An 11845-nucleotide genomic window follows, 5' to 3' on the forward strand; every position below is an offset into this window, starting at 1 on the left:
ACGCACTCTAGAATATTTCCTTATAATGACATAAGAACGAGCCCGATTCGTCACGATTAACTGGTTCAGCACAGTTCATGCCTCCGCTAAGACAGACAATAGCAAAAGCCTCCGGCAAAAGTTCTTCAGATGATGAATGATGATGAAAACGTTTTGTTAAAAAAATTAAAGGGAAAACCTATGCCGGGATTCTCTGACCGAGGGCCGCAGCTACACAGACTGCACAAATGCGACCCATGGTTATGGTTCATTGTCGCTTAGCTGCCGATGAGTGGCACCCGTACCTCTTTCACAATCACCCTAGCTCTCTATGCGGCTGTGCTATATACACCCATGATTCCCATATAAAAGGGACACATGGCGACCACATATACCGTCGAGCCAGGCGGTCGTCCTGACTCGACTGCGTTTATCATCGTTGAAGTCATCTTTTTGGTTAATTTGAGCTGTATTCAATACCGTATCTTATTTGCTGGTATTCTTGAACTTCACCGCTGGAGTTTGCTTCGCGGTATAATGACGGCAGGCTGCAGAGGATTTCGAAATCTCACACTCTGTCTACTCCTCGGAAAACCCGGGCATTCAAGTAAGGTGTATAGCCTATTCCCCCGCATTATCCAAAGAATCACAATTTGGGTTTTTTTTATTACCGTGCACATGTACCGACGGCTGTTTGGAACTTGTTTATAACTATGCCACCGTGTATTTATGCACGTGCATTTCTGACACGGACAAAGAAGAAGAAGAGAAGGTGCTTTCGTTCGAAATGGCGAAGAATATGTGTGAGTAGACCTTCGTGTTAAACACAAACCAGATGAACTATTGCCTTTTCTCTTTCTGTTGTTGAACTACTCTAGTGCAAGCCTGTACATGTTCTTTTCACAAATATGCCACTTTTATATTTCTGGATTGCACGCCATATGCGTCAATTAAAAAAGATATTGTTACTCTAGTCTTTGTTCTTGTTCAGTGCAACACGTATAGGCCATTGCTAGCGAACCGTACTTTGATAGTAAGGCTACTTTTATATAATCAACTGTCTATAGTTTATTGCGCTCTCAGCCGATCCATTTCATGCACGTTGGAGCTATACCCGATTTTAAAGGCGATAACGGGCTATAAGCTGCAGCTAATGTTTCAAAGACGACCTCGTCAGGGTAGAAACGTTGGCCGCAGCCCAAGACAGTTCTTTCTCGAGCAAACTTCGATAAATTGGGCAAACTTTAGGGCATGAACACCGCTTGTCAATCTCCGTATCAGGAATTTCGATAAATTTTGTTTTGCAATATTTTTTTACGTGAAGTTGAGAGGATAATTGGCATACCTGCTAACGCAACGAACCGTGTGCAGGGAACCTTCGAGCGGCGCGCGACTACCTGGACATCGTGGTGCAGCGCCTTCGCGACGACGTCCTGCTGCGGGACGTCGGGACGGCAGAACTGCGCAGCACGGGCTACCACTGCGGATGGAGGCTGCGCGATGGCATCATCCGGGGCCTGGACCACATCAGCCACGACGGCAAGCCCTGGTTGATCCAGGTGCCGCACGGCGAAGGCGACGTGGGCACGCCGTCACCGCAGCGCTTCGACGTGGCAGGCACCGTGCTGGTGCGCGACTGCGACTTCGAGGCCGTGTACGACTACGCGGGCCTCGAGCAGCAGTTCTCCGGCAAGGTCTCCGGGAAAGTGGAGATGGTGCGCCTGGACGTGGTCATTGCCCGTGAGTACAGAAATTTGTTCGCGGCGCCTTGTCAATGCTGAGCCTTCTGCTACCGAGCGGGAGCGCTCGACTATCTTGTATAAACTAGAAAAAAAGATAGCGCAAGATTCAACTGTACCATGAACGAAGCCAGCATTTCTTTTTCACTGACCTCTTAGTATGTGCAAGTTGTCGCTCGGCAATCGGTGAGCGATGACATTGTGCATAGTTTTCGCGCCTACGTAGGCGCTTGCAATTGTGCCGGGAGGATTTTGTTTTGAAATGGGAGACGGGTTGTGGTAGAAACCCACGTTGCATGGCGGCTGGAAGAGAGGGAGCTCTCTGATGTAGATTGGGGGTGGGGGGGAGGGCAAAAGCTGGTATGGCTTGAGGGGGCCATGTTATACAGGGGCCTTAGGCCATGTGCCCCTTTTGCGCCCCCTGTCAACGACCATGCGTGTATTAGAGCACCATCTTTGAATGCTGTCTGCGCTGACCAGTGGTCCTAACCATGAGCGTCAAGACGGCAGACGGGGGGGGGGGGGCTGCATCCCGCTGGAATTTCGTATAACATTTGTCTATCATCATCACCATAATCGTCATCATCATCAATCTGACTACGTCCACTGCAAGACAAATGCCTCTCCCATGTTCCACCTGTTAACTTAATTGGTCCTGTGCTTGCTGCTGCCATTTATACCCGCAAACTTCTTAATCTCATCTGCCTACCTAACCGTCTGTCTCCCCCTAACCCACTTACCTTCTCTGAGAACCCAGTTAGTTACCTTTAATGACCAGCGGTTAGCCTGTCTACGCGCTACATGCCCGGTTCATGCCCATTTCCTCTTCTTGATTTCAACTATGATATACTTAACCCCCGTTTGTTCCCTAATCCACTCTGCTATCTTCTTGTCTCTTAAGGTTACACCTACCATTTTTATTTTCATTGCTCACTGCGTCATTCTCAATTTAAGCTCAACCCTCTTTGTAAGTCTCCAGGTTTCTGCTCCGTAGCTAAGTACCGGCAAGATACAGCTGTTATATACCTTCCTCTTGAGGGATAGTCTATACAGTATACTAATCAGTTACTCAGCTTGATTAGGCTTCAGTAAGCTAATCCACATGTCCTCGTGAAACGGCGTACAGAACTGCCGGTAGATTTTGCAAGTGACTGACGTTATGCAGATACTGACGGCTAATCTTGCCGGTCATGCAGCGGCAAGGCTGCTGCGCTAGATGTTCCTCTTCTCCTTTCTCCGCAGATGCACCCCTAGCAGCTCCCGCACACAAAATGTTCTGCGGACGCCCTTGGCGTAGATTTTGCGATGTCCGAACTATAGCCACGTTTTTGAATGATGACAGCTGCCTGGCGGAAGGAATTTTGCCCATGTCACATTACGACGAAAGCCAGATGCCACATGAAACGCGACAAGTGACCGTCGGAGTCAGCTTCAACACAAGTGACGCAAGAAGGTCATAATGCGATGACGTCAATTATGTAACGTCATCATGACGTTTTATGACATCGTAGCTAGAGTTATTCAATCATATGAGTTGCGAAACTCCCCATAGGCTTCATGTATCGAAAGCCGAACACTTCATTGACCTAGTTGTCTGGAGTGAGCAGATTGTCGCGCAACCTGTTGATCGGCACACCCACTAGTAAACACATTATCTGTTGTTTCTCCCGGATCACGCCGCAGTCTGCTAACTCCCGAAAAATCGGGCCAACTGCGTTACCAGATTTTGAAACCGAGTTTCGCAACTGGTATGACTGAATAACTCTGATCGTAGCTTAGTCATGGGCAGGCTGATCCAGGAGGCACGTCGAGGTTCAGAAAGTGTGGAACGCTGATCCCGAAGGCAGCATACAAGCACGCAAGGTGCAAAAGGCTTTCGAGGGCAGCTGGGGGATCAATAATGCAATCGATTAGGAATAATAAAATATATTGCGCAGCTCGCACTCAATCATTCAAGGCAGGGCTGTGTGGGCACTCGGCTGGTCCTGGTTTGACTAGCCACACTTGCGTTCACACGCCGATACAGCAAGTGCTCACGCGTGATCACATTTCAAATTACAAATATTGACTAAGTATAGATCGGGTAATCCAGCACCACGTAGGTTGGTTAGGGTAATTAGCTTAACTGACTTTACTTATCTATTCTAGGCATGGTCTCGATTAGCTTGCATCACATGACAGTATAACCTTAACTAGCTGATCGACCTAGTTATAGCAAATTACCCTTAATTACACTTAGCCAGGCACATTTTTGCAAGCTGCAGTCCTGCACCGTCAAGCTAAGGTAGAGTCTCAACTCAGACTAATTAGGTCTAGTCAGGATTTGACATAATTGACTTAATCATATTAATCTAATTTGATGTTATCATGCTCATGGAGGCCTATAGGCTTAACCCCCCACCCCCCAAGATCAAACATAGTAGAGAGATAATGCATGAGTTACCCGCCTTACTGCCCCTTGGACAAACACACTTGTCGTGGGTGCCCCCACCCCCCCTCTGGAAAAAATCCAGGCAACGCTCCTGTTAACATGACTAGGCGTGGTCACACCAGCATGAAGACTGTTGCTTATCTTTATTGAGAGTCGGACTAACAGCAAGCATAGCACCTATGCAGCAAAAGATTATGACTTTAGGCTTTAGGCAATCTTAGATGAGTGTCTAATTCAGTGGTTCTTAGTCATGGATGTGTCGGGGACCCCTTGGGGACTGGTGGAAGTGATGGAGGACCCCTTGCAGCGGAGTGTACGGAGGAGGAGCGGGGGGGGGGGGGAGGGTACGTAGGAAAATTAACACAACTGGAGCGTGAAACAGGTGCCGTGTATTAGGCTTGTCCAAATAGTGAATTTTAGGTTCGAAACGAATTCGAAGCATATAGTGCTTTTGGTCTAATAATTTTGAATTGAATTTGAATAGCATATATGACATACAGAGAAAAATGGGCATATTTATCATGACTTAGCTAACCAGCACAGTATATGTTTATATTGAAATAAAGCTTCATGCAAATGTCTTTTTTTTTTCGTTCACAGGAAGTCGAAACAACTTTGAGTAGTAGCGGGACATCAGTTTCGGTAGGATGCGAGTGATAACTTGTAAAATAGGTAACATTTTAGATTTTATCATACTTAGAGCATATAAGTTGTCATAACAAGCTTTTAAGCTTAATAAAATGATGAATTGGTTTGAGGGTAACATGTTCATTTAAAGGGGCCCTGCAACACTTTTTCAAGTAGCCATGGAGCCAGTACAGAAGCTTGTTGTCTCGCAAATTTACCACTGCAAAATTTTTAGAACCAGTCCAGTACGAGCGGCAGAGTTCTGAACATTAGTCGCACGCTGTAATTTATTTCTCTCTTTTCGTCCCGACGGAATAGCTGGAAGCTAAGCAAGGAGGAATGGCACGGCGAACGAAAATACGTCACACGCACCTCGTGACCTTGAAAACCTTTTTTTTTTCTTTCTTTCTTCTTAGAATACGCGGCTTTTCAGTGTGATCGCGCCCACACGCCTGGACACGTCGCGGCCTCTCGCTGCGGCTCCAGTGACGACCAAGCGCGCCATGTTTAATCAGCCAATGGCTGATGCAATAGCTGTGACAAGTGATTTTTGAGCTCATGGTGTCATTTGCCGAGAGAATTGAGCAATTTTCAGCTGGCTATGAGAATTTACTGTGAATCGCAGGTCGCGTGCTGCGCCATATAATTGGCTCGCGTGTTCTCGGAAGCCTCGACTACCGATCGGGAGCGTCTTCTCACTACGCTCAAAAAGTGTTGCAGGGCCCCTTTAAATTTGCAAGAAGGCTTCGCGGCGAAACAAATTTCCCCTGGATGAGTGCTTTCACGGCTTAGCAATCCGACACCGCAGCAAAACCACCTTTACAAGCCGTTACATGCGGATTAATATACACCTATTCGTTCATTGCGAATACTTCAAATTTTCAATAATTTAAATTTGAATTGAAGCGAATACTCTATTCCTTTGAATATTATTATCCGAATATTCGCACATGCCCACCTTTTATTGCTACCAAAAACATCAAATAAACTTGCCACATCACTTAATTTTGGACAGTTCATCAATACGTGGCATAGTCGCGCTTAAAGAAAAATGCGGGTGAGGGTTTCGAGGATCATAGAAATGGCTTCGCGGACCCCATAGTGTCCGCGGGCCCCCATTTGAGAACCACTGGTCTAATTGATCCTGTGAGTTTCTTACTGGCCTGTGGTACTACGCATTTGTACCCGACACGGGTGCATGGCGCAAGTGCATCCTTGCTTGACCTGGTTTTTATAACGAGATCGATTTAACATTTTTCTGTATCGGTCGACCCTGGCCTTTCTGATCACGACATGGTTTATTTTTCTTGTCCCATGCAGGCTGTTTGCACTATGCGCCATGCCAAATCAATCACTGTGAAAGACTTTTCGCGTGCAAATGACGAGAGTGTTCTGGACCCCTCGATCTTTTCCTCAGCAGCTTTCAAGGAACTGACCCGGAAGTATTGTGGAACAAATTCAAAGAAATATGCCTGCATTGTCTAGATAATTCTATTCCTAGCAAAGTAAAAAAAATGAGCAAATCAAATCCTTGGATCACGCGAGATGTCTTGCACATGAAAAGGAAACTAAAGCGGCTTAAACGCAAGGGTGCTCCACGCAATATTACTCTTTCTGCCCAGGACACACTGAACGAGGCTGTGAGGATAGCTAAGTGTAGATACTTTCAGGATACTCTACCCAACTTTATTACGTCTGCCCCACAAAAATTTTGGAACTTTTTGAGCAAAAAGACCAATTTTGTTGAGCAAATAACACATGAAGGAGAAACTATTGTCGACAAGAAAACTATTGCCAACCATTTCAATTTGTACTTCCATAACGTTGTTTCAGCCTCTAACGAGCCACTGCACCGATTTTCTCGAAGTAATGACGACGTTCCAGATATTTTATCATTACCCGGTATTGTTTCGTTGCTCCTGAATTTGAAAACTAAAACTTCAACCGGTCCTGATCAAATTCCCAACACTTTTTTACGACGATATGCCGAGATGCTATCGGAATTTCTTATAATCATTTTCCGCGCTTCCATCCGTTCCGGCCGCTTGCCTCGTGACTGGAAAGTGGGACGCATTGCTCCAGTGCACAAAAAGGGTGATAAAGATCTGGTGCCAAACTACCGTCCAATTTCTATAACGTCTTCATCTTGCAAAGTGCTTGAACATATCATAGCTAAATTTATTATAACGTTTCTTAATCAAAATAACATACTTTCGTATGTTCAGCATGGTTTCAGGAAAGGGTTTTCAACAGAAACGCAGTTAGTTTCTGTTGTGCACAGTTTTTCACAAATTTTAGATAAGGCAGGTCAAGTTGATGTCATCTTTTTGGATTTCACGAAAGCATTCGATCTTGTTCCTCATGATAAGCTTATTAAAAAACTGGAATCGATTGGCCTTCCAGAATTTATGATTTCCTGGATTTCTTCCTATTTGTCTGACCGCGTTTAGTTTGTAAGCATTGCCGCTAATTGCTCTGACCCGCTCCCTGTAACTTTTGGGGTTCCCCAAGGGAGTGTACTTGGGCCTTTATTATTTTTAATTTATATTAATGACATTGTTGATACTGTTTCCTCGCCGGTCCAGATCAGACTGTTTGCTGATGATTGTGTGCTGTTCAATGAAATAACTTCCTAAGACGACCAGGTCTTGCTAAACACTAACCTCCAAAATATCTTTGCATGGTGCGAGCAATGGGAGATGAGGTTAAAAACAGACAAAACCGTCTTTATGCGAGTAACCAAAAAAAATATTTTGCCATTTACATACAAATCCGGTACCCAGACACTAGCTGAGGTTGTTGAGTATAAGTACCTTGGTGTCACTCTAACCAGCGACCTCAGCTGGAGTAAGCACATCTCTAATATTTGCACGTTGTCTTTCCGTAAACTTGGTCTTTTGAGACACAAACTTAAGAATGGTCCTTCTACTGTAAAAAAAACTAACTTATTTGACTGTTATACGCCCCTCATTGGAATATGCCTCAATCGTCTGGGAGCCATACACAAAAAGAAACATTGAGGCTCTCGAACTCATCATTATCATCAGCCTGACTACGTCCACTGCAGGACAAAGGCCTCTCCCATGTTCCGCCAGTTAACCCGGTCCTGTGCTTGCTGCTGCCAATTTATACCCGCAAACTTCTTAATCTCATCTGCCCACCTCACCTTCTGTCTCCCCCTAACTCGCTTCCCTTCTCTGGGAATCCAGTTAGTTACCCTTAATGACCAGCGGTTATCCTGTCTACGCGCTACATGCCCGGCCCATGTCCAATTCCTCTTCTTTATTTCAACTATGATATCCTTAACCCCGTTTGTCCCCTAATCCACTCTGCTCTCTTCTTGTCTCTTAAGGTTACACCTACCATTTTTCTTTCCATTGATGGCTGCGTCGTCCTCAATTTAAGCTGAACCCTCTTTGTAAGTCTCCAGGTTTCTGCTCCGTAGCTAAGTACCGGCAAGATACAGCTGTTATATACCTTCCTCTTGAGGGATAGTGGCAATCTACCTGTCATAATTTGAGAGTGCTTGCCAAATGTGCTCCACCCCATTCTTATTCTTCTAGTTACTTCAATCTCGTGGTTAGGCTCTGCGGTTATTACCTGCCCTAAGTAGACATAGTCTTTTACAACTTCAAGTGCACTATTACCTATCTCGAAGCGCTGCTCCTTTCCGAGGTTGTTGTACATTACTTTCGTTTTCTGCAGATTAATTTTAAGACCCACCTTTCTGCTCTCCTTGTCTAACTCCGTAATCATGAGTTGCAATTCGTCCCCTGAGTTACTCAGCAACGCAATGTCATCGGCGAAGCGCAAGTTCCTAAGGTATTCTCCATTAACTCTTATCCCTAACTGTTCCCATTCTAGGCTTCTGAAAACCTCCCGTAAGCACGCGGTAAATAGCATTGTGGAGATTGTGTCCCCCTGCCTTACACCCTTCTTGATTGGTATTCTGTTGCTTTCTTTATGAAGCACAATGGTAGCAGTTGATCCCCTGTAGATTTCTTCCAGAATGTTTATATATACTTCATCTACGCCCTGATTCCGCAGTGTCTGCATGACGACTGATATTTCTACTGAAACTCGAACTAATCCTCGAACTCTCGAACTAAACAGCTCTTGAACTAATCCAACGCAAAGCGGTTCGTTTCATTTACTCCAAGTACCGAAGAACTGATTCCCCCACAAACCTTATGAAAGAAAACAGTATACCCACACTTGAAAAACGTCGTAAAATTGACAGGCTCAAATTCCTTTTTCTTTTAAATAACAACAAGCTGTCAGTAAACCGTGATTTATATCTGAAACCGCTTACGACAAGACAAACTCGTTATCGGCAAACTCATTCATTAACACCATATTTTGCTAGAACAAACATTTTCAAATACTCGTTCTTTCCTCGAACCGTAAACGACTGGAACTACCTACCTCAATTGCTAACCGGCTCTGTAGAGGCACTTGAGCATATTTAACCATGACCTATGTTTTTGTATCTTTTGTATATGATGTGTCTTTTTATTGTTCTTGCTGTTTTACACCTGTGTGCAATGTTATGATCTTCCCCTCCTGCTGAACCCTTAAATGGGCCTGCAGTATTTTGTAAATAAATAATAAAAATTTGCTGGCAAGCAAAAGTCAACACGTGTGACAGTGTTGATGCATGTGTTGTGACCGACAAAACAATGGACGTTGTCCAGCTATCGGTTATGATGGTTGCTGACATGATCATCCTCTTCTGGCTGACTACTTGCTGTGCCCGCCACTGTGACCACCACCTGCTGTTCTTTGGAGCACTTTTGTACCAAGCTGCAGACTTAGAACGCCCAGTCCTGCATCGTTATCATGTCCCAAATGCTAGTATGGCGCCTAGTCAGGGTATGCATCATCCGCTGGACACGCTGGCTTCGCCACTGATTGCGAAACAACGAACCTATTCCAAGCAAGCCGCAATATCTCGGGATCAATAAAACATGGTGCTTCACTGCCTGTTAAACTGCAATTGTAGCGCGTAAGCGGCCTTGTTATAAGAGCTCACTTAAAAAATCAGCATGACAATGCGTCAATAACCTTTTAGTTCAAATGCGATTTGCAAATTGCAATCAAAGGTGCCCTCAAGCAGCAGAAGATACAGAATACAGCCGTTTATCAGATACGTCAGCGTTATGATGCATACTGTTACTGAACCCGCACAACTCAAAAATAACTTAACACAGCTCAAAGGTCAGTGCCATGGTAGCTGTTGACTGTGATGGTGGTAATTATGGTAGCTGCCGATTCCATTAGCACCGGTTGTGACGCATGTGAGAACTGAAACTGAACCTGAAAGGACGGCCAGCTATAATGCCCTTAGGGTGAACGAATGCCTTCTTGAAGTCTGCTGGTCCTACAAGAAAAAGTGGTGGACAGGTACAAGGTCTCTGCTAGAGGCTATACCTACCTAGAGGCTATACCTATACCTAGAGGCTATACCATGGCTTTTTCTGGAAGTCATGAGCAGCAACTATAGTGGGAACTACAAGTCAACAATCAGCAGATGGGGACTAATGTTGCTGCACAATGCTCCCTTTGGAAGTCATGTTGTATTTTTTAATGTACTGAATGTGGCTGTATTGAAGAAGCATATACAGTAACTCAGGTACACATTGTTCATTCGTGGAAAAAAAAAATATATATATATATATGGGGTTAAATCTCTAGCCAATCAAGCCAAGGAGAGACAACAATAAATGTCCAGACTTATTAAAACAATTTTGCATGATTAGTTGCAGCTATTAGTTGCATCACTCCTAGAAATATTTTTGTGTTTTTTCAAATTTAATTGCAAATTTAATGCAGTGAATGTACTTCTGTTCATCAAAACTTTCATTGGATGCATCATGTATGTTCTTAACTTTGCATAGTTTGTTGTCGCACCAATGGCAGTTGTATACACTTTGAAAAATGTTTGGAACATTGGGTGTCACTAGAGCCAACATTTCGACAAACGGACTTTTCTTCAAGTTGCAGCATTTAAAAAGACATGTCCGCTTGTCGAAACATTGGCTCCAGCGACACTGCCTGGTGCCGAGGATTTTTACATGTCTTCAAGATTACATCTTCCCTTGACTTCTACTTAGTTGGGAAGTTATATACACACATGAAACTAAAAAAATAATGGACAGCCAGAGTGTGCCAAATTCCTTTTTACATTTGTCTTATCTTTGTGAACAGACTCGGAGGCACCAGGTGGCATGGCTGAAGTAAAGCTGTTCGAGGCGAAGGAATTCACGGGCCTGACGGTTGCCAAGGGGAGCATTGGCATACTTCACCAGAAGATCATCACGGAAGTCACCACAGAGGCTGTGCGCAGCTGCATCGCTGAAGCTATGACTTCTCGTGTGGCACCCCTTCTGACCACTGTGCTCAAGGGCATCGCTTACCCAGAATTCACTGGCATGCAGCCATAAAATAAATTTATGTGCTCTGGAAAAGTACCTAAGTGCGCAGTCTAAGCAGCCTAAGGTCACGAGTTGTCATCACACTAATGAAAAAATCGCACTGCAATGTTAACACCAAAGTGCAAAACCTTCTGGTCGTAAAATTGCTTCCACACAAACTCTGTATTCTAGTTCTGAAGAAATAACAATTTTATGAGTGTGCCCGCAATAAAACTCAAGCATACTTTGACTCTGCCGCTGTACGATGGAATTCTGTTGATGTATATTGATTGATATGTGGGGGTTTAACGTCCCAAAACCACCATATGATCATGAGAGACACCGTAGTGGAGGGCTCTGGAAATTTTGACCACCTGGGGTTCTTTAACGTGCACCCAAATCTGAGCACACGGGCCTACAACATTTCCGCCTCCATCGGAAATGCAGCCGCCGCAGCCGGGATTCGAACCCGCGACCTGTGGGTCAGCAGCCAAGTACCTTACCCACCAGACCACAGCGGAGGGGCGGAATTTTGTTGCCAGTTGTCAATGTGCGGTTTAGAGAGATATGCGAATATTTGAATATTTTTTTCAAATAGTGTTATCTACTTTATTCGGTTAGCACTAGAATTTTACTATTCGAACTATCTGAACCTC

General features: G+C 44.6%; 1 protein-coding gene across 1 annotated transcript; it reads left to right on the top strand.

The window, feature by feature from the left end:
• The first annotated feature begins 746 nt into the window (after positions 1 to 746).
• LOC142787824 (uncharacterized) lies at positions 747 to 11522 on the top strand. The gene is made up of 3 exons (XM_075884752.1): positions 747 to 782; positions 1351 to 1719; positions 10984 to 11522. Exons 1-3 carry the CDS (start codon positions 767 to 769, stop codon positions 11217 to 11219), a joined length of 621 nt encoding a protein of 206 aa, XP_075740867.1. The 5' UTR covers positions 747 to 766; the 3' UTR covers positions 11220 to 11522.
• The last annotated feature ends 323 nt before the right edge of the window (positions 11523 to 11845 follow it).

This window comes from Rhipicephalus microplus, chromosome 2 (assembly GCF_043290135.1).
Source record: "Rhipicephalus microplus isolate Deutch F79 chromosome 2, USDA_Rmic, whole genome shotgun sequence".
Classification (NCBI taxonomy): domain Eukaryota; kingdom Metazoa; phylum Arthropoda; class Arachnida; order Ixodida; family Ixodidae; genus Rhipicephalus; species Rhipicephalus microplus.